The 24,793-nt window shown below is 38.0% G+C and overlaps 1 protein-coding gene across 4 annotated transcripts in view; it reads left to right on the plus strand.

Moving 5' to 3' along the window:
- LOC121385238 (F-box/LRR-repeat protein 7-like) overlaps positions 1-24,793 on the plus strand; it is an 80,688-nt gene that overhangs the window by 48,844 nt on the left and 7,051 nt on the right. The window contains exon 1 of one of the 4 annotated variants that reach the window (XM_041515828.1): positions 23,040-23,147. The exons of the other annotated variants lie outside the window; for them this stretch is intronic. Coding sequence (XP_041371762.1) covers positions 23,120-23,147 — 28 coding nt within the window. The 5' untranslated portion in view covers positions 23,040-23,119. Of the gene's footprint in view, positions 1-23,039; positions 23,148-24,793 lie in introns of those variants that run through there. 4 annotated transcript variants of the gene reach the window in all.

Here is a 24,793-nt window from a genome sequence, read left to right on the forward strand (position 1 = left end):
CCGGTACTGGGTCCCACCCAGAGTTAGTTTTAGTAACTCAGTGGGTAGGCATAAGGCCACTACACCATCTTCTCTCTCACTAACCCCTAACTAGTAACCACTAACCCACTGGTAGGTACTGGGTTCACAGTCCGGTACTGGCTCCCACCCAGAGTTAGTTTTAGTAACTCAGTGGGTAGGCATAAGGCCACTACACCATCTTCTCTCTCACTAACCCCTAACTAGTAACCACTAACCCACTGGTAGGTACTGGGTTCACAGTCCGGTACTGGCTCCCACTCGGAATGAATTTTAATACCTCAGTGGATAGGTGTAAGACCACTACACCATCTTCTCTCTCACTAACCACTAACTACTAACCACTAACCCACTGGTTGGTACACGGTTCACAGCCCGGTACCGGCTTCAACCCAGATCAAGTTTTAATAACTCAGTGGATAGGTGTAAGGCCACTACACCATCTTCTTTCTTACTAACTGTTAACCCACAGTCCTGAACAGACAGCCCAGATAGCTGAGGTATGTGTCCAGGACAGCGTGCTTGAACCTTAATTGGATATAAGCACAAGAATAAGTTGAAATGAATGAATCAATAGAGATAAATATATATCTGAATCGGGTTACTTTCATGTACCCTTTGAGTTTAATAAACATATAAAGATAACAGAGATAAGATAAATCTGATTCGTTTTATTTTCATGTACCCTTTGGGTATAATTTTGTTTTTGTTTTCTTTGGGTATAATTTAGTTTTTGTTTTGTTTAACGACACCACTAGAGCACATTGATTTATTAATCATCGGCTATTGGATGTCAAAAATATGGTCATTTTGACAATCATAGAGAGGAAACCCGCTACATTTTTTCCATTAGTAGCAAGGGCTCTTTTTTTATAAGCACCATCCCACAGACATGATAGTACATTATGTCATACCACAGTCTTTGATCTATACCAGTCATAGTGCACTGGCTGGAATGAGAAATAGCTCAATGGGCCCACCAACGGGGATCGATTCCAAACAGACCGTGCATCAAGCAAGCACTTTACCACTGGACTACTTCTCGCCCCCCTTTGGGTATAATAAACACATAAAGATAGCAGAGATGAAGATAAATCTGACATATTGCATGCATGTACCTGTAGCCTTTGGGTGTATAGATAAACGTAAAGTTTGTCCTTGGTCTTACCTGTACTCGAGCTAATTGAAGAGGTGTTAGGCAACCACGCCAAAAGGCCTCTTGTTAATCAGTGTTAAAAGCACTCACCTGATGTGCAGCAGGTCTTCGATAGATTCCAATCAGTAGGCCCATTGGGCTATTTCCCATTCCACACTGTGCACCACGACTAGTATATCAAAGGCTGTGGTATGTGCTATCCTGTTTGTGGGATGGTGTGTATAAAAAAAAAGTCTTGCTGCTAATGGAAAAATGAGAACTGTGAAAATTACAAAACATTTTGACATTCAATAGCCAATGATTAATAAATCAATGTGCTCTAGTGGTGTCATTAAGCAAAACAAACTTTAACTGTATGATATCATTTGGAGGTATACACGCTGTATATCTAGAGGTATACACGCTGTATATCTAGAGGTAGGCTCTATACATGGTCACAATAGGGGTGGGACGTAGCCCAGTGGTAAAGTGTTTGCTTGATACATGGTTGGTCTGGGATCGATCCCTGTCGGTGGACCCATTGGGCTATTTCTCATTCCAGCCAGTGCACCATGACTGGTATACATGTATCAAAGGCTATGGTATGTACTCCTGTCTGTGATTTGGTACATATAAAAGAACCCTTACTGCTAATCGAAAAGAGTAGCCCATGAAGTGGCGACAGCGGGTTTTCTCTCTCAATATCTGTGTGGTCCCTAACCATATGTCCGACGCCATATAACCATAAATACAATGTGTTGAGTGCGTCGTTAAATAAAACATTTCCTTCCTTTTTTCTCAAGGCATGTTTTTTTTTTTGGGGGGGGGGGGGGGACATTTTCTTAATTGCAGGGGTTATACATGGTCACAATACTACACAGCATATTATACCATATTGCGAACTCAAGTGTCACTGGCTGCTACTTGTATGTATATAGCCACAGTGAAATTGATAAATATTTGAAAATACATTGAAGAAGAAACAGGTAGATTAAAAACCTGTTTGTCCTGGCGGTTTCACATCTTGCATGTATGTGTGCCTGGCTCTGTTTGAAGGTGTTATTTGATGTTTTAACAGGTTTACTGTGTGTAGAGTTTAGTCCTGTTCGTTTGTCTGTCTGACCTGGCAAGTTTACGTACTTGAACACTTAGAGATATTTCGAGTACACATAAAACTGTTACTTATTGATTTTTCTTACTCAGTGATGGCTCGACTTTTATTTACACAAGTTTTGACAAGTGGACGTTATAGAGTTTTATGTACAAGTTTTGACAAGTGGACGTTATAGAGTTTTATGTTCAAGTTTTAATAAGTGGACGTTATAGAGTTTTATGTACAAGTTTTAACAAGTGGACATTTTAAATAGAGTTTTATGTTCAAGATTTAACAAGTAGATGTTTTAGTAGTGTCGACACAAATAATAAAAATAACAAACCAAGTTGGCTGACCCACTTAACAGTTGATATTGTGTGGAAGTAATTATTGTTACTATGTGAGTCAATTTGATTGAAATTTAAATGTTTGTTTTGATTAATGACACCACTAGAGCACATTGATTTTATTAATCATCGGCTATTGGACGTCAAACATTTGATAATGTTTACAGTCTTAGTGGAAACCTGCTACATTTTTCCATTAGAAGAAGTTTGTTTTGTTTAACAACACCACTAGAGCACATTGATTTATTAATCATCAGCTATTGGACGTCAAACATTTGATAATGTTTACAGTCTTAGTGGAAACCTGCTACATTTTTCCATTAGAAGAAGTTTGTTTTGTTTAACAACACCACTAGAGCACATTGATTTATTAATCATTGGCTATTGGATGTCAAACATTTGATAATTTTTACATATGCATGTAGTGTTAGAGAGGAAGAAAGAAAGGAAGGAAATGTTTTATTTAACAGCGCACTCCTCCACTAGAAATATTGTCTCCCCTAGATATCATTCTTAAGGGCCTGTGTTCATATGTGTAAGGTTTAACCATGTTCTTAAAAGCTCTCCCTGTTTCCACCCTGCATATTTGCTAGATATTGTGCCCCCCCGCCCCCTTAAAAATCATTCCTAAGGGCCTGTGTTTCATTTGTGTAAAGGGAAGGGATGTAGCTCAGTCGGTTGAGTGCTCGCTTGAGGTGCTTGCGTCATAGGATCGAACCATCTCGGTGGATCCATTCAACTGATTGGATTTTTTCTCGTTCCAACCAGTACATCACAACTGTTTAAAGGCCGTGGTATGTTCTTTCCTCTGTGGGAAAGTGCATATAAAAGATCCCTTGCTGCATTAAAAAATATTTAGCTGGTTTCCTCTGATGACTACGTGTCAGAAAGACCAAATGTTGGACATCCAGTAGCTGATGATTAATTAATCAATGTGCTTTGGTGATGTCGTTAAACAAAACAAACTTTCAGCTGTGTACAGTTTCACTGTGTTTCCGAAATCTCTCCCTGTTTCCCAGCCCCACCCCATAGATATCATTCCTAAGTGCCTGTGTTCGTCTGTGTACAGTTTCACTGTGTTTCCGAAATCTCTCCCTGTTTCCCAGCCCCACCCCCTATATATCATTCCTAAGTGCCTGTGTTCGTCTGTGTACAGTTTCACTGTGTTTCCGAAATCTCTCCCTGTTTCCCAGCCGCACCCTCTAGATATCATTCCTAAGTGCCTGTGTTCGTCTGTGTACAGTTTCACTGTGTTTCCGAAATCTCTCCCTGTTTCCCAGCCCCACCCCCTAGATATCATTCCTAAGTGCCTGTGTTCGTCTGTGTACAGTTTCACTGTGTTTCCGAAATCTCTCCCTGTTTCCCAGCCCCACCCCCTAGATATCATTCCTAAGTGCCTGTGTTCGTCTGTGTACAGTTTCACTGTGTTTCCGAAATCTCTCCCTGTTTCCCAGCCCCACCCCCTAGATATCATTCCTAAGTGCCTGTGTTCGTCTGTGTACAGTTTCACTGTGTTTCCGAAATCTCTCCCTGTTTCCCAGCCCCACCCCCTAGATATCATTCCTAAGTGCCTGTGTTCGTCTGTGTACAGTTTCACTGTTTTTCCCGAAATCTCTCCCCCGTTTCCCACCCTACATATTTGCTGGATGCCAATGCCTCATCCTCAGTAATTTCTGCTCTAATTCAGCATGACAAAGAACCGTCCTATCTTCTCCTAACAGATGAAATAAATATGCACACCGCCACGCTTGAAACGTTTCATTGAAAAGCTCCGTTGACTTGCCGTGCCTGTCGTGTTATTTGTGCGAGGGTAATTTAATAACGGTCCACAATGGCTGAATGGAAAACCTGGGTTCCGACCGAGAGATTCGTATTGTATTTTCAGAAAGCCTTTCGACATGGATATAGCACCAAGAGGACCAGTTGTCTATGGAACAGAAGCAACAAGCTTTTGTGTGTGTGTTTCGTGTGTCTGTATATGAACACATTTTCCTCAATAAATGGAAATTAAGGCCAAAGAATAATAGGTTATGTTTACTTTTATAAAGCAAAATTCCATTCAGCGCGAGGTGTATTAGAATCATTTAAATACGTCTACCCATGTTGTGTATATATAAATAGTTCACGGGATATTTTTGGTTTTATGATGCTCCTGGTGTTGCTTATTTACTTTGCTGGCTTTTCAATGTAAATATGATCGGTGTTTGCATCTGAAGCGTAATAATATAGACAGAACCACATACCGGTTGTTTTTCCATGTTGTTTATTGAACAAGTTTATAGTGTGCAAGAATATTATACCGTGAGACCATGACGTGATAGAGTGGTATAAATCTTGCGCACAATAAATAACATTAAAAAAAAAACTGGTATGTGGTGCTGTATTTATTACATACCACCTTTCATAAAAGTTTAATTTAATAGCACATCTTACTTCGCCTGGTGAATTTTGTGCAATTAATTGACCTAGGATCACCGGCCTCGGTGGCGTCGTGATTAGGCCATCGGTTTACAGGCTGGTAGGTACTGGGTTCGAATCCCAATCGAGGCATGGGATTTTTAATCCAGATACCGACTCCAAACCCTAAGCGAGTGCTCCGCAAGGCTCAGTGGGTAGGTGCAAACCACTTGCACCAACCAGTGATCCTTAACTGGTTCAACAAAGGCCATGGTTTGTGCTATCCTGCCTGTGGGAAGCGCAAATACAAAAATCCCTTGCTGCCTGTCATAAAAGAGTAGCCTATGTGGCGACAGCGGGTTTCCTCTCAAAAAAACAGTGTCAGAATGACCATATGTTTGACGTCCAATAGCCGATGATAAGATAAAAAATCAGTGTGCTCTAGTGGCGTCGTTAAATAAAGATTACTACTTTGTTTGACCTAGGATCATGAAGTCATTCAAGTAAACAAGTGAACTACTCATGCGAGATTTTGTATTGCACATGTGTTCAATAAAAGATATTTTTAATGCACAGTCAGAATGGTTTTTATTACTGTACCGTAATTTTATTACCGTATATAGTAATATAATGGAAATTTAATTGTTTTGATATGGTGTGAGTTAGGACTGGGGATTGGGATGCATGGGAGGAGACGTAATATAACTGTTATGCATAATGGGACATAGCCCAATGTTACAGCGTTTGCTTGATGCGCGGTCAGTCTAGGATCAATCCCTGTCAGTGGGCCAATTGGGCTATTTCTCATTCCAGCCAGTGCACCATGACTGGTATCTATCAATGGCCATGGTATGTGCTACCCTATCTGGGGGGTGGTGCATACAAAAGATCTCTTGCTACTAGTGGAAAAATGTAGCGGGTTTCCTCACTAAGATTATATGTGTTAAAATTACTAAATGTTTGACATCCAATAGCCGATGATTAATAAATCAATGTGCTCTAGTAGTATCATTAAACAAAACCACAGAGTTTAAAAAACAAACTCGTAAGTTCAGAAGTGGATTTTGAATAGCCGATGATATATAAATCAATGTGCTCTAGTAGTATCATTAAACAAAAACCACAGAGTTTAAAAAACAAACTCGTAAGTTCAGAAGTGGATTTTGAATAGCCGATGATATATAAATCAATGTGCTCTAGTAGTATCATTAAACAAAAACCACAGAGTTTAAAAAACAAACTCGTAAGTTCAGAAGTGGATTTTGAATAGCCGATGATATATAAATCAATGTGCTCTAGTAGTATCATTAAACAAAAACCACAGAGTTTAAAAAACAAACTCGTAAGTTCAGAAGTGGATTTTGAATAGCCGATGATATATAAATCAATGTGCTCTAGTAGTATCATTAAACAAAAACCACAGAGTTTAAAAAACAAACTCGTAAGTTCAGAAGTGGATTTTGAATAGCCGATGATATATAAATCAATGTGCTCTAGTAGTATCATTAAACAAAAACCACAGAGTTTAAAAAACAAACTCGTAAGTTCAGAAGTGGATTTTGAATAGCCGATGATATATAAATCAATGTGCTCTAGTAGTATCATTAAACAAAAACCACAGAGTTTAAAAAACAAACTCGTAAGTTCAGAAGTGGATTTTGAATAGCCGATGATATATAAATCAATGTGCTCTAGTAGTATCATTAAACAAAACCACAGAGTTTAAAAAACAAACTCGTAAGTTCAGAAGTGGATTTTGAATAGCCGATGATATATAAATCAATGTGCTCTAGTAGTATCATTAAACAAAACCACAGAGTTTAAAAAACAAACTCGTAAGTTCAGAAGTGGATTTTGAATAGCTGATGATATATAAATCAATGTGCTCTAGTAGTATCATTAAACAAAACCACAGAGTTTAAAAAACAAACTCGTAAGTTCAGAAGTGGATTTTGAATAGCCGATGATATATAAATCAATGTGCTCTAGTAGTATCATTAAACAAAAACCACAGAGTTTAAAAAACAAACTCGTAAGTTCAGAAGTGGATTTTGAATAGCCGATGATATATAAATCAATGTGCTCTAGTAGTATCATTAAACAAAACCACAGAGTTTAAAAAACAAACTCGTAAGTTCAGAAGTGGATTTTGAATAGCCAATGATATATAAATCAATGTGCTGTAGTAGAAGGAAGAAAATGTTTTATTTAACAACGCACTCAACACATTTTATTTACGGTTATATGGCGTCGGACATATGGTTACGGACCACACAGATATAGAGACAGGGAACCCACTGTTGCCACTTCATGGGCTAATCTTTTCGATTAGCAGCAAGGGATCTTCTGTATGCACCATCCCACAGACAGGATAGTACATACCACGGCCTTTGTTACACCAGCTGTGGTGCACTGGCTGGAGCGAGAAATAGCCTGATGAGCTCTGATGGAATGAGAAATAGTCCAATGGGGCCACTGACGGGGATCGATCCTAAACCGACCACGCATCAAGCGGACACTTTACCACTGGTCTACATCCTACCCCTGTGCTGTAGTGGTGTCGTTGAACAAGACAAAGTTTATACTTTATACTTTATACTTTATACTTTTTATGCAAAGCAAGGACTTTCTGCGGTGTTTGATGTTTAAATAATTCATCACACGCCTGCTCGACACACCCCAGTTCTGAAGGGAACTCTTTTTATGTCCTGCGTGAGTCAGAGGAAAAACAATTTACCCAAACTTGAAGGAATTTCAGAAGGAATTTCAGATCTGTCGAAAAGATCCTACAAAATCTGATAAAGGTCAGGGTTTTTTTATCTGCTGCTTGCATGTTAAGCTACCACTTTCTCTGTGGCACTTGTCATCTTCAGCTTGCCCCAGTGTGTTATGGGACATACCACACCTGTAGTGCAGTCTGCTATTGACAAACAGGAGAAAGACAAGGCAAGATGCTTGTCGAGGTAAGAGGCACATTTTAGGATGGTGATTGTCCATAGATCTGTCTGTGTTTTTCTATTCCATCTAGGGATCTGGACGTAGCCCAGTGGTAAATGCACGCCTGATATGCACAGTCAGTTTAAGGGCCGTCCATAATTTTCACGAGCGTACAAACCGTATGTGGGGGGAGGGGGTTAAGGGGCCAGCATACACTTTTTTTGAAAATGAAAAATGTTGAACAACATTTTTCATTTGGGGATGTACACTTTTAGGTGGGGGAGTGGGTTGGTCAAAAGTGTACTCTTTGTACACTTGTGAAAATGTTGAAAATTATGGACGGCCCTTTAGGATCAATCCCTGTCAATGGGGCCCATTGGGCTATTTCTCATTCCAGCCACTGCATCACGACTGATATATCAAAGGCTGTGGTATGTGCTATCCTGTCTGTGGGATGTGATTAATGGGAAAATGTAGTGGGTTTCCTCTCTCTGACTGTGTCAAAATCACCTAATGTTTGACATCCAATAGCCAATGGTTAATAAATCAATGTGTTCTAGTGGTGTCATTAAACAAAACAAACTTTTTTTCTATTCCAACCAGAAAGAAAAAGAGAAGAAATATTTTATTTAACAATGCTCTCAAGAAATTTTAATAACAGTTATGTGACATCAGACATATGGTGAAAGACCACAAAGATAATGAGAGAGGAAACCATGGGCTGTTTGTTTTGAATTAGCAGTGGTAAAACGCTTGCTTGATATGCGGTCAGTCTGGGATCGATCCCCGTCGATGGGCCCAATGGGCTATTTCATGTTCCAGCCAGTGCACCATGACTGGTATATCATAGGCTGTAGTATGTGCTATCCTGTCTGTGGAATGGTGCATATAAAAGATCTTTTGCTACTAATCGAAAAATGTTGCGTGTTTCCTCTCTATGACTGCCAAAATTACCAAATATTTGACATCCAATAGCCAATGATTAATAATCAGAGTGCTCTAGTGGTGGGGGGGGTTTTATTATTATTATTTTTTTATTAGCAGTAAGGGATCTTTTTGTATGAGGGGTGGGACCCACTGAGCTATTTCTCATTCCAGCCAGTGCTCCACAACTGGTATAACAAAGGCCGTGGTATGTACTATCCTGTCTGTGGGATGGTGCATATAAAAGATCCTTTGCTGCTAATTAAAAAGAGTAGCCCATGAAGTGGCGACAGCGGGTTGCCTCCTTCAATATATGTGTGGTCCTTAACCATAGGTCTGACGCCATATAACTATAAATAAAATGTGCTGAGTGCATCATTAAATAAAAAACATTTCCTTCCTTCCCACAGACATTATTTTTGTAGTTGTCAAATCATATGTATATTTTTCTTGTATTTGGGTGAACTTCTTATGGAAGTAGATTCCAGTTCTATCAAGATAGTCTACAACATAAATAAAGTTTGTTTTGTTTAACGACACCACTAGAGCACATTGATATATAAATCATCAGCTATTGGATGTCAAACATTTGGTAATTTTAACATATAGTCTTAGATTAGAAACCCGCTACATTTTTCATTAGTAGCAAGGGATCTTTATTATGCACCATCCCACAGACAGGATAGACATACCACAGCCTTTGATATGCCAGTCATGGTGCACTGGCTTAAACGAGAAATAGCCCCATAGGCCAACCAATGGGGGACTGATCAACTACAAAGAAGATATATTTTATTTAACAACGCAATCATTACATTTTAACTGTGGTTATATGATATCAGACAAATGGTTCACGGCCTTCTTCCATGAAGAGATCTTAGCCTTAAGATCAACTTAAGTGCATAGAGTAGCTATGTGCCTAAGGTAATCTTAGGGCTAAGATCGCTTCGTGGAACGGGGTCCAGGACCACACAGCTAATGAGAGACAAAACCTCCTGTCACCATTCCATGAGCTACTCTTTTGGATTCATAGCAAGGAATCTTTTATATGCACCATCTCACAGACAGGATAGCACATACCACAGTCTTTGATATACGAGCTGCAACAAGAAATATCCCAATGGGCCCACCAACGGGGATCGATCCTAGACTGACCACGCATCAGGCGAGTTCTTCACTACTGGGCTATGTCACACCCCTTCTTGTTGGCTTTTTTTGGTGTTGTGTTGACAGCCATTATAACATCCCTAAAAGGGCCCCAAGCTAACTTGATTTGTATTGCCTCACAATATTTATTTAGTCAGACATCAATGATATTGTCCGAGACACGCTCTGTAATGTGGCTCCTCTCATTTCACTGCTTCATTCCGTGCTTTACAGTGATTTTAACTCGCCTAGAATCACCTGCGTGTCATAATGTTTTACTGGGGGTTTTTTTTCTGTTTTCTTTTTTTTAACAGGGTAATATGAGCATGTCTCACCATGGGGGTTTTTCTTGGAGGTTTTTAACATAATATAAGTATTATTCAACTGTAACACTCAGGTATTCAGTACAGGTATATATTATATGTACAGGTATATTACATATACAGGTGTATGCAATACAGGTATATATTATATGTACAGGTATATTATATGTACAGGTATATTACATATACAGGTGTATTCAATACAGGTATATATTATATGTACAGGTATATTATATGTACAGGTATATTACATATACATGGGTATTCAATACAGGTATATATTATATGTACAGGTATATTGCATATACATGTGTATTCAATACAGGTGTATTATATCTACAGGTATATTGCATATACATGTGTATTCAATACAGGTATATATTATATCTACAGGTATATTGCATATACAGGTGTATTCAATACAGGTATATATTATATGTACAGGTATATTATATCTACAGGTATATTGCATATACAGGTGTATTCAATACAGGTATATATTATATCTACAGGTATATTGCATATACAGGTGTATTCAATACAGGTATATATTATATCTACAGGTATATTGCATATACAGGTGTATTCAATACAGGTATATATTATATGTACAGGTATATTACATATACATGGGTATTCAATACAGGTATATATTATATCTACAGGTATATTGCATATACATGTGTATTCAATACAGGTATATATTATATCTACAGGTATATTGCATATACAGGTGTATTCAATACAGGTATATATTATATGTACAGGTATATTACATATACAGGTGTATTCAATACAGGTATATATTATATGTACAGGTATACTATATGTACAGTTATATTACATATACAGGTGTATTCAATACAGGTATATATTATATCTATAGGTATATTACATATACAGGTGTATTCAGTGCAGGTATATATTATAGCTACAGGTATATGTACAGGTATATTATATATACATGTGTATTCATTACAGGTATATATTATATGTACAGGTATATTATATGTACAGGTATATTACATATATACAGGTATATATTATATCTACAGGTATATTATATATTCAGGTATATATTACATCTACAGGTATATTATATGTACAGGTATATTATATATACATGTGTATTCAATACAGGTATATATTATATGTACAGGTGTATTCAATACAGGTATATATTATATGTACACCTATATTGCATATACAGGTATATATTATATGTACAGGTATATTATATATACAGGTGTATTCAATACAGGTATATATTATATGTACAGCTATATATTATATGTACAGGTATATTACATATACAGGTATATTCAATACAGGTATATATTATATGTACAGGTATATTACATATACAGGTGTATTCAATACAGGTGTATTATATATACAGTGGGGCAGGACATAGCCCAGTGGTACAGCGCTCGCCTGATGTCACATATCAGTCTTAGGATCAACAACTCTTGGGTATAGCCCCATTGGGCTATTTTTTGTTGTAGACAGTGCTCCACAGCTGGTATATCAAAATTAAAGTTTGTTTTGTTTTACGACACCACTAGAACACATTGATGTATTAGTCATCGGCTATTGGATGTCAAATTTTGAAATAAAGTCTTAGAGAGGAAACCCGCTACATTTTTTTTTCATTAGTAACAAGGGATATTTTATGTGCACTATTCCACAGACAAGATAGCACATACCATGGCCTTTGGTATACCAGTCCTGGCTGGAACGAGAAATAGCCCAATGAGCCACCAATGGGGATCGATCCTAGACAGACTGTGCATCAAGTAAGCGCTTCACCACTGGGCTACGTCCTGCCCCTGGTATATTAAAGGCCATGGTATGTACTACCCTGTCTGTGGAATGGTGCATATAAAAGATCCCTTGCTACTAATCAAAAATAGTAGTCCATGTAGTACATGGTGGAACGGGGTTTCCTTTCTCATTATCTTTGTGGTTCTTAACCATGTGTCCAACTGGTGGTGTCACGATACACCGAGGCATCGATGTACCACGATACTACTACTTCATGATATATAGCCCGAGTACTCTGCTGTTTAAGGGAGTGGGACGTAGACCAGTGGTACAGAGCTCGCTCGATGTGCGGTCGGTGTGGGATCGATCCCCTTCGGTGGGCCCATTGGGCTATTTCTCGTTCCAGCCTGTGCACCACGACTGGTATATCAAAGGCCAATGGTATGTACTACCCTGTCTGTGGGATGTTGCATATAAAAGATCCCTTGCTGCTAATCAAAAAGAGTAGTCCATGAAATGGTGACAGCGGGTTTCCTTCCTCAGTATCTGTGTGGTCCTTAACCATATGCCTGACGCCATATAACCGTAAATAAAATGTGTTCAGTGTGTAGTTAAATAAAACATTTTCTTCTGCTGTTTGAGAGATAGACAGGTTATGATCACTCTCTGCTGTTAGAGATACATGTGACTGTATAGCGGGAAACACAGAATTGCTGCCTACCACCAGGCAAAGACTCCGGCTATAATATAACAATAACCCATAGATGCTTGACCTTAAATACCTTTAAATTGATAATTTTCGAGCTCACTGATAACAAATATTTCACATATTATCCAGTAATGCACACATTACAGGAAGAAACCAGACAGCACCCCTTTTCAATAAAGAAAGAAATGTTTTATTTAACGACGCACTCAACACATTTTATTTACGGTTATATGGCATCAGACATATGGTTAAGGACCACGCAGATATTGAGAGAGGAAACCCACTTTTGCCACTTCATGGGCTACTCTTTTCCATTAGCATCAAGGGATCTTTTATATGCACCATCCCATAGACAGGATAGCACATACCACAGCCTTTGATGTACCAGTCGTGGTGCACTGGCTTGAGCGAGAAATAGCCCAATGGGCCCACTGACTGGGATCGATCCGAAACCGACCACGCATCAAGCGAGTGCTTTACCATTAGGCTACGTCTCGCACCCACCCACCCACCCCCCTTTTTCAGTAATGTTCTGGTAGGTGCTGCTGTGTTTCTTCCTGTAGTGTGTGTATTAGTAAGATGATTTTCTGTAACCTTGTTTCAATTTGTCAGAGTGTCTTTTCGTCAATTACAACCACAGGTGATAACTGTGAAAAACAAAGAAGCGAGTAAACATATCAAGTGTGTGCTTCGTAAACAATTGGCCGTAAATGAGTACACACGTGTAGTGTTAGTAAACACAATACACTTTAGATAGATAAGCTACTGCCGTGAGTGGTGTTTAATATGGCGTATTGTTGTTGAATTTAAACAATATTTATTCCATCCAGTGAATTGGCAGTGCAATCTTTGATTAGGTTTTAGATTCTATATTGTGAACTCTGTACAGTGATGATTTGTACAAACAGCATGACAGTGCCAGTCTAATGACAAGAAAGAGATGATCATTATATATTTATTGTAGATATAGCCGGCCTCGGTGGCGTCGTGGTTAGGCCATCCGTCTACAGGTTGGTAGGTACTGGGTTCGGATCCCAGTCGAGGCATGGAATTTTTAATCCAGATACCGACTCCAAACCCTGAGTGAGTGTTCAATGGGTAGGTGTAAACCACTTGCATCGACCAGTGATCCATAACTGGTTCAACAAAGGCCATGGTTTGTGCTATCCTGCCTGTGGGAAGCGCAAATAAAAGATCCCTTGCTGCTAATCGGATGTAGTGGCGACAGCGGGTTTCCTCTCAAAATCTGTGTGGTCCTTAACCATATGTCTGACGCCATATAACCATAAATAAACTCTGTTGAGTGTGTCGTTAAATGAAATATTTCCTCCCTCTTTCTCTCTCTCTCTCTCTCTCTCTCTCTCTCTCTCTCTCTCTCTCTCTCTCTCTCTCTCTCTCTCTCTCTCTCTCTCTCTCTCTCTCTCTCTCTCTCTCTCTCTTTCTTTCTTTCTTTATTGTAGATAAGTTAGAGTGTACTTCTTATTCTTATTTGGTGATACCAAACACACATTTAGATAAGGTTATAACAGAGAGAAGCTAAAGTCTGTGATGTTTAAACGAAAATACTGTCTAAAAATAACTAGAGCTTGTCTCAATAACCTTTACTTCTCAGACGAAAGTGCGTTTTTAGAATGATGAAAAATGCATTTTGGGGTATTACAAAAACTTGGATTATCAGAACTAATTCATTTGAACAAAAATTAATATTCTAAATAATAATTTAAATTATCATAAACGCCTTTAAATCTCACCAGATCTTTATTAATATGCTCCAAAAATGCATGTATTCTATTCTGTTATATTTGATATTTGATATTTTTGGACAGTTGTTAGTAGTCAAGTTGTAATCATCAGTAGTGAATAAAATTGTCATAACTGAACAATCGGTTACCTACATGTAGGTAACTATCATGTGAAACCGGTCTCAAAAAGACAGAGAAAAAGAATATTAAAAAAAGTCGGCAAGCACAAACAAAAGATACCTTGCTGCTAATCGGAAAGAGTAGCCCATGCAGTGGCAACAGCGTGTTTCCTCTCAAAATCTGTGTGGTTCTTAACCATATGTCTGACGCCATATAACCATAAATAAAATGTGTTGAGTGCATCGTTAAATAAAACATTCCTTTCTTTCTTTCTGTCATGTGAACTGACTTTTAATTACCTAAGATCTTGAAATATTGTCTCCTGTATTTAAAAAATAATTTAAATTATTATTACTATTATTATGGGATTTTTTTTAGGGTGTGTGTGTGAAGAGAGTGTTTGTTTAAGGGGGAAAAGTGTCACCGACAGTTTAAAATATCTTAGCCATGAACCACTGGTTAAAAACCTTGTTAACCCTTGATTTGTAATGACCTCTGACAAGAAAGTCCATAACTATTTTAGTATTTAAACTGCTTCATTAACATAACTTGTTCTTTGTTATAGAATCCATTCTGTTTCCTTCTTCTTTATCTTACTTCCAATGTGATCCCAGAAATAGTTTAATATCGCACTGTTTCCTGCCCACGTCACACAAAATAACCCAGTTGTGAAAACATTCAAGAGTTATAAAAAGGACTTCACGTTTTATGGATGGCTCCACCCCCAGTTTACCGCGATTGGCTCATTAGACGGCCACAAGAAACGCTTTGATTTATTGGGTGAATTCGATCCATATTAGCACTCGATCAATAGATAATGAAGTACCAAGTACACCATATATGTTTTGTGAGTGGGTGTTAATGGTAGTTTAATATGACCTGAACAATACAACATTTTACTTGCATGAGTTCCGTATTTTGCAATCTCTTTTAAGTATTTCACTGTTACAAGATGTGGAAAGTTATACTTTTGAGAAGTCAAATTGACTACAAAGACTGAATTGTGTACTCATGTTGTGTAGGTTTTTGAATACACTGGCAGCATTAGGGTTCCCCGATCTAGATCTATATCTTTGTGTGGATAGTAAACGAATATTTGTTTGACACCTCAGCACATTTTAAAATATGATGTCTGACATGGTTATTTTAACACTTGGGGAGTGGGGAAAGATAGTGAGAGAGAGGGAGAGAGATGGGGAGTAGGGAGAACGGGGAATGAGGAGAGGGTTGGAAAGGGGAGAGCAACAGAAAAAGAGGGAGAGAGAAAGGGAGAACAAAAGAGAGATGAGGGAGGGAGACAGACAGACTGGAGAGAGTCGGGATAAAGAGAGGAGGGGTTTGAAGAGAATAGGGAGAGAAAAAGAGAGATGAAAAGACAGGATGAGAGAGAAAGAGAAAGAAAGAAAGACAGGTGATGGAGGGAGACCGACAGAGCAGGTTTGAAACAGAGTGAGAGACAGAGAGAAAGACCAAGACAGAGAAAAAGAACATTAAAAAAAGTTGGCAATGAATCTTTCTTGCACTTTCCGATAGACAGGACAGCACATACACAGGTTTTGATGTACCAGGCACTAGCAGGGGCAGGGAAACCAACAGGTTCGTTGAGGACAGGTGATCCTGTAACCTGTCAGACCTCAGGTGATTTGCTCTACTGCTCAGGGCCCCGTTCCACGAAGCGATCTTAGCACTAAGATCACCTTAAGTGCATTAGGTAGTTATGCATTTAAGGTGATCTTAGCGCTAAGATCGCTTCGTGGAATGGGGCTTAGGTTGAGATGTAGCCCAATGGTAAGGCATTCGACTGATCCGCAATCTGTATTTGGAGGGGGGGGGGGGGGGGCGAATTGTAGCCCAGTGGTAAAGTGGTCGGTTTGGGATCGATTCCTGTCAGTGGACCCATTGGGCTATTTCTCGCTTCAGCCAGTGCACCATGACTGGTATATCAAAGGCTGTGGTATGTGCTGTTCTGTCATTGGATATTGCATATAATCTTGAGATCTCTTGTTACTAATGAAAAAATGTAGCAGGTTTTCTTTCTAAGACTGTCAAAATTATAAAAATGTTTGTCACCCAATAGCCGATGATCAATAAATCCACGTGCTCTAGTGGTGTCGTTAAACAAAACAAACTTTAACTTTTCTCAACCGTGATTGCAGTGGGGGGGACTATATATATATATATATATTATGTACTTGTAATACAGTGAAACTTCTTAAAACTGGAACCTTTGTAAACTGGAATTCTCTCCAATCCGGACATTTCTCACAGTCCCTTTTTAAAAATCATTACAGAACTTAACCTGTCTAAACCAGAAACCTCTTAAAACTAGACATTTTACATGGTCTCGGGGGTGTCTGGTTCAGATGGGTTCCGCTGTATATGTAATGGTGTGATGACTTGACTTGAAGATTTTTATATGCTCATATACCACGAAGGTTTCGAGCATGTCTAACCCGAGTCCCGTCTGCTGTGATGAGGAGAGCTTGATGTATGAAACTAATACCACACCATGAGGGCGACTTCATTGTTAGGTTGGTATAGTGTTACCGGGAGAAACTCAAGTATCATGTAACCAGTGAAGCTATAAACAAACATTTGTATACAAACTGAGACACATATTTTATTCAGGGACTGGAGCGCAGAAAATACTCTGTAAACATGGTGGCACTGATCAACTGCGCCATATCTAATCTTAAGTTTTAATAAATAACTATAATAATGTTGATAATTTTCTTGATTTGTGGTAGTGAATGTAATGACTGATTACAATTAAACAGTAGAGCATGCTTTTTTTTATCGGATTGAGGAACTTGCACTGAAAGATTACATTTAGTTTGATATACAGTACATAAGTGAACATTGTGATGACTAACCTGGACTCAGTCTTTATGGTAATTTTGATAACTGCGCCATTACATATCATTTGCTAAAGTTATCCAGTGCCTCTCTTTCTCTCTCTCTCTCTCTCTCTCTCTCTCTCTCTCTCTCTCTCTCTCTCTCTCTCTCTCTCTCTCTCTCTCTCTCTCTCTCTCAAATTACCAACATCACTAATGCATGTAATATGTTGCAAGTATCTTAACCATTTGTTACTTTTATTTGTGTTATTGTATACTTAGCACAATACAATATTCATAATCTTACTTACAGATAACAATATATAAAGGAGTATCTAAACGAGAAATATAATTTGGATTTTTGCTTTAATCAAATGTATATGCAGAAATAGTTTTACAAATGCTTTAAATATTTAAATAGAGCACCACCCCACCCCTTGATTTTGAGAGCCTCCCCTGGCTCTGTCCTCCACTACATCACATGCTATGTATTTGATACAGCCCTCTGTTACTTATGGTATATATAGAACAATTATAGGCCTCTAAGAATTGAAAATTTGAGTAAACCATGTGTTACGCAAAAAGAAATTTATGTAACCCATTTGAACATGTAAATGATACAATAAATTAAATGCGTGAGCGATAAATGGGTTACGCAAACCACTGCTCTCAGATATTCAGAGGCCTGTATAGGGTATATATGAAGTTAGAAAACTTATTTCATTATTAATTCGCTAAAACATTTATAAAAAATTATGTTTCCTTTTGTAAATCTACAACCATTTTGACTGACTAATTGAAACTTCAGTTCAGCTAAAGATTATCTGACAAATTTGAAAACTTACTTCATTATTAATTCTAAAAAGGTGATTTCTCACTCCAGCCAGTGCACCATGACTGATACATCAAAGGTTGTGGTATGTGCTATCCTGCCTATAGGATGGTGCATATAAAAGATCCCTTGCTGCTAATCAAAAAGATTAGCCCATGAAATGGCGACAGCAGGTTTCCTCAATATCTGTGTGGTCCTTTACCATATGCCCAACGCCATATAACCATAAATAAAATGTTTTGAGTGTAGTGTTTTCCCTAGCTTGTTTTAACATAGTGTGGCACTGTGCCTCAGTAGTCTAGCGCCATCTTGCCTTAATCATCGCCATGCTGCCCTGAAATTAAAGAAGCCTTTTTCACTAATTAATTCTAAAATTCCTTTATAAAACACCCAAAAAGATATTATTAATTAATAAAATATACCTTTTATAACTTTTGCCATTCATTTATTAAAGCAAGCACATAAATTACATTAATGTTTATTACAATTAATTTTTGTGTATTTTTAATGAAATGCAAGTGCCCCGGAAAAGGTGAAAATGCCCCAAAAGTGTTTGGTCTATCATGCCTTGCCAAATTTCTAGGGAAATCACTAGAGTGCGTAGTTAAATAAACCATTTCCTTCTTCTTCTTCTTCTGAAAAGTTGCTTTTGTAAATCTACAGCCATTTTGACTGTTTGGCTGAATGAAACTTCATTTCAGCTACAGATTATCTGACAAATTTGCCAACTTGTTAATAATGTTTCTTAATGTCAAGCTTTAGCCCTGACGTATGAACTTTGTACACTTTATTTACCTGTGTTTTTCAAGGTGTGTTTAAAGAGACAGAATCAGATATTTGAACAGTTTGGAAAATTACATACCTTGTGCCCGTGGAACACAATACATGATATTTTCTATACAAATACTTATCGAGGACTTATCAGGCTTATCCGATCAAACTGACAGACCCACGAAGGATTTGATTTTAAGACTGCTTATTTAGGCAGCAAATGAAAGATTATTTAGTCTCAAGTTTCTTTCAGTGTGTAATCTTTTTTTCAAGTGACGTAAATGAAATTGATATGTATGATGGAAGTGAAAAAGTATGTGACATAATACTTTCTATACAAATACACATGTACTGAGCTGGATTTGTGGGATGATGAGACGGATCTGTAATGATTGGATCGTTAGTTATGTAATGTAAATAATTGCTGTGTAATCAAGGAGCGGTTTGAGTGTGGATTATAATAGCCGTATCAGAAAGAAAGAAAGAAATATTTTATTTAACGACGCACTCGACACATCTTATTTACGGTTATATGGCGTCAGACATATGGTTAAGGACCACACAGATTTTGAGAGGAAATCCGCTGTCGCCACTACATAGGCTACTTTTTTCCGATTAGCAGCAAGGGATCTTTTATTTGCGCTTCCCACAGGCAGGATAGCACAAACCATTGCCTTTGTTGAACCAGTTATGGATCACTGGTCTGTGCAAGTGATTTACACCTACCCATTGAGCCTTGCGGAGCACTCACTCGGGGTCTGGAGACGGTATCTGGATTAAAAATCCCATGCCTCGACTGGGATCCGAACCCAGTACCTACCAGCCTGTAGACCGATGGCCTAACCACGACGCCACCGAGGCCGGTAGCCGTATCAGAGTTTTGTATACAAGTACGTTTTTGTATCGCTCGTTTCTGTGGCGGGACGTACCCCAGTGGTAAAGCGCTGACTTAGATCTAGGATCGATCCTCATCGGTGGCCCATTGGGCTATCTCTCGTTCCAGCCAGTGCACCGCAATTGGTATATCAAAGGTTATGGTATGTACTATCCTGTCTGTGGGATGGTGTATATAAAAGATCCCTTGCTACTAATGGAACACATGTAGCAGGTGTTCTCTCTGACTGTCAAAAATTACCATATATTTGACATCCAATAGCTGATGATTAATACATCAATGTGCTCTAGTGGTGTCGTTAAACAAAATAAACTTCTTCTTCACTTTTTTCTTATATTTGTCAAGGGGTGCCATTGGATGTTAAACTTTTAGTAATTTTGACATACAGTCTTAGAGAAGAAGTTTGTTTTGTTTAACGACACCACTAGAGCACATTGATATATTAATCATCAGCTATTGGATACCAAACATTTGATAATTTTGACATATATAGTCTCAGACAGGAAACCCGCTACATGTTTCCATTAACAGCAAGGGATCTATTATATGCACCATCCCACAGACAGGAGAGCACACACCACGGCCTTTGATACTCCAGTCGTGGTGCATTAGCTGGGTGTGGTATATAATGTGCTGACCCGAAGTGCAGTAGGTCTTGGGTTCAATCCACCTTGATGGATTCAGTACAATTGTTTTTTTCTTGTCAACAAATTGTTACAAGTTGTATATCAATGGTTAATGGTATGTGCTGTTCTGTTTGTGAGAAATTGCATATAAAATATTAAAAACCTAAGTTACTTTCCCTTTTATTTTATAAATTTAGTTAGTGTTATTTTCATACATTTTATGTTCCTCCTTTTGTCTTCTTTTGTGTACGGCATTCATTCAATGTGCAGTCGGTGTGAGATCAATTCCCATCAGTGGCCCCATTGCGCTATTTCTCGTTCCAGCCAGTTCACCATGACTGGTACATGTATATCAAAGGCTGTGGTATGTACTACCCTGTCTGTGGGATGGTGCATATAAAAGATCCCTTGCTGCTAATAAAAAAGAGTAGCCCATAAAGTGGCGACAGCTGGTTTTCTCTCTTAATATCTGTATGGTCCTTAACTATATGTCTGACACCATATAACCGTAAATAAAATGTGTTGAGTGCGTTGTTAAATAAAATATTTCTTTTTTTCTTTCTTTTGTGTACGAGGCTGTACAAGTCATCAATTGAACTGAAACTAAATCTGTTGTTCTAAGATCTCTTCTCAAAACCACAGATCATTAGAAAATCTTTCTTATGCCGTAACAACTGTCAAACAAGAGGCGTTGTCAATCTGCTACATGAAGAGTTCTCTTGTTGTGCCAGTTATCCGCTTCTAAACAAGACAAAGACTTGATCTGCCGCCCCACCCCCCTGTAGAAGTAAAATCGCTATTCCGTTAATCCACCGTAAGTCCGGCATAAGTCGCTGCTTTTCTCACCGCCCACCAACTCCCATGCTTTTCTTAGCAAGTTTCCTTGTGGGTAAACAATTCTCGTGTAATTGTATCTCTGTACACCGGTTCTTGCTCGGAATCTGTTGACTCGCTGTTGGGTAAACATCTCCGCCGAGTCAACTCCAAACTTCCACAGGTCCCCGCGCATCTTACATACAGACGAATGTCACAGCCGCTGCTTGTGTTTTGATTGCTTCATCTCGAAAGCTTGATGACGTCTAACGGGGAAAATGTGATGGGAACTATGTCCAGATGATGAAGAAGAAGAATACAGATAGATTTTTTTAAAACCTTGTAGGATGGTTGTGCAACTCTTGATAAATGTTGTGATGGGAATTATTTCCAAATGATGATGAAGAATATGGACAGATTTTTTAAAAACCTTGTAGGATGGTTGTGCAATTCTTGATAAATGTTGTGATGGGAATTATTTCCAAATGATGATGGAGAATATGGACAGATGTTTTAAAAACCTTTTTAGGATGTATGCACAACTCTGGTAAATGTTGACAAGTTGTGATGGCTGCTATTTTCAGATTATGAAGAATAATACTGACAGATTTTTAAAAACATTGTAGGATGGATGTATAACTGATAAATGTTGACAGGTTGTGATGGGAACTATTATAGATGTTGACAAGTAGTGATCATTGATGGGACCTATTTCCAGATGTTGAAGTATATGGACAGAGTTTTAAAAACCTTTTTTAGGATGGATATACAACTCTGGTAAATGTTGACAAGTTGTGATGGGAACCATTTCCAGATGATGTAGAACATGGACAGAGTTTTAAAAACCTTTTAATACAGATGTACAATTCTGATAAATGTTGACGAGTCGTATTGATAAATGAAGACATCAAGTTTGTTACTGTTTGTCACAGTTTGTATTTCTGTGTGATAATAAGCTTTGGATGAGGATGTTTTGTTCTTTTGCTGAGAGTTCAATCTACAGGAAATGGTGGTCATAACTTAAGACCTGTAAAAAGGTCTGCTTGTTTAACCACAATGATCTGGAGAAATTCAGTTTAAGCTGACATGTTCCATGTTCCAGTACTTGGAAATACATGTAAAAACTGTAATTATTGAAATATTTTTCATGAAAAGTGGGGGTTTTCTGACTGATACAAATGGATTTATTACAACCAGGTATTCTGTGTTTTGCCTTTATATCACTTGGTGGCATTCACATGTTAAACTGGACTCATACTGAACTTGATCTTGTGTCGTTCACATGTTGAATTGGACTCATAGTGAACCATAAGCTTGTCATTCAAATGTTAAACTGGACTCATACTGAACTTAATCTTGTGTCATTCACATGTTAAACTGGACTCAATTTGAACTTAATCGTGTGTCATTCACATGTTAAACTGGACTCAATTTGGACTTAATCTTGTCAGCTAATTGTATTTAACATGGTGTTCACAACTTTTACTACCTGAAGCTTATCTTAAGCTTGCCATTTAAATGTGACAATTCAAAATATATTATGATACAAATGTTTGGTTGTAGAACCAAAATGTGATGAACAAAATACTGGAAAAGATTAGGTTTTTTATTGATTCCATGAACACAGGATCACAGAGTGTATGTGTGGATTCCAGACTTGTAGAACATTAAAGACAGACTCTAAAGAAACAAAATGGTGGAATTGCATGTGAGATTCATGGGTAGGTTTGTCTTGTTCAGACTTTTAGTTGGATTTTCTATTTAATATTATTATATATGGTATTTACTGTTACATTAGTTTGAATTAGAGTGTCTGCCAGTACACTTTGTTAACTACGGTTAATTGAACTTCCATTTTTGTGGAAGACCTGGTTGGCAGAGTGGTTACAGTCGTAGGCTGTCAAATGCCATGTGAATCGATGCAGTAGGCTCGAATCCTGCCAATGGAAACTTTACGACTGAATCAACTGTATCACTTTGATAGACATTGTTTAAACTTATTCAGCCATTTTCGATCCTCGTCAGTGGGCACATTGTGCAATTTCTCATTCCAGTCAGTGCACCACGACTGGTATCTCAAAGGCTGTGGTAGGTACTATCCTGTCTATGGGACGGTGCATATAAAAGATTCCTTGCTACTAATCGAAAAGAGTAGCCCATGAAGTGGCGACAGCGGGTTTTCGATCTTAATATCTGTGTGGTCCTTAACCATATGTCTGACGCCATATAACCATAAATAAAATGTTGTCGTTAAATAAAACATTTCTTTCTTTCAAAAAGAGTAACCCATGAAGTGGCGACAGCGGGTTTTCAATCTCAATCTCTGTATGTCTGACACCATATAACCGTTAAATAAAACATTTCTTTCTTTCAAAAAGAGTAACCCATGAAGTGGCGACAGCAGGTTTTCAATCTCAATCTCTGTATGTCTGACACCATATAACCATTAAATAAAACATTTCTCTTTCAAAAAGAGTAACCCATGAAGTGCCGACAGCGGGTTTTCAATGTCAGTCTCTGTATGTCTGACACCATATAACCATTAAATAAAACATTTCTTTCTTTCAAAAAGAGTAACCCATGAAGTGGCGACAGCAGGTTTTCAATCTCAGTCTCTGTATGTCTGACACCATATAACCGTTAAATAAAACATTTCTTTCTTTCAAAAAGAGTAACCCATGAAGTGGCGACAGCGGGTTTTCAATCTCAATCTCTGTATGTCTGACATTTCTTTCCTTCTTCTTTTTGATGATTTTGTGAAAATCAATTGAACAGGAAGTGTAGCAAATCATCACAGTGATGCTTTGTCTGGGCGGGGGTGGTGGGGGAGGGGGGGTGTTTACGGTCTGACTACAATTCTTGTTTAAACTACTGACTTGCCTCGAGTCAACAGTCAGTGCTAGCATTATCTTGCTTTTGATTGTCTTTTCGAATGTGATGTCAACATTGATTCTTTGTCCGGTTGTTTGAGATTTCAGCATGCCTTTTCTCACTTTGGTTTGAGATTTTCCCTCGCATTTAGTAATCATTACAGCTGCGTGACAGTTCTAGGGAAGAGGTTTGCAATTCTAATGCTATATAGTTGTTTGGGATTCTAAAACCCAGTGGCATTGTTTTGTTTGAGATTGTAAAAACAAGTACAGTATAAATTTATTATGTGAGATTTTAAACAGAATCCCATGATTGGGAATATTTATTAATTTTTCTATCCATGTAAACCAATGAAATTGTGTCCTTCTTAAGCTTCAGAATAAACATAAGTTTAAAAAACAGGGCTTCTAGAATTTTGACAAAATCCACTAGCTATGGGATCAGTGATTTAAAAAATTTACAAGCCATGCAATGCAGTGCAAAAACACTTGTAAAG

Source organism: Gigantopelta aegis, chromosome 11 (genome assembly GCF_016097555.1).
Source record: "Gigantopelta aegis isolate Gae_Host chromosome 11, Gae_host_genome, whole genome shotgun sequence".
In the NCBI taxonomy this organism is placed as follows: domain Eukaryota; kingdom Metazoa; phylum Mollusca; class Gastropoda; order Neomphalida; family Peltospiridae; genus Gigantopelta; species Gigantopelta aegis.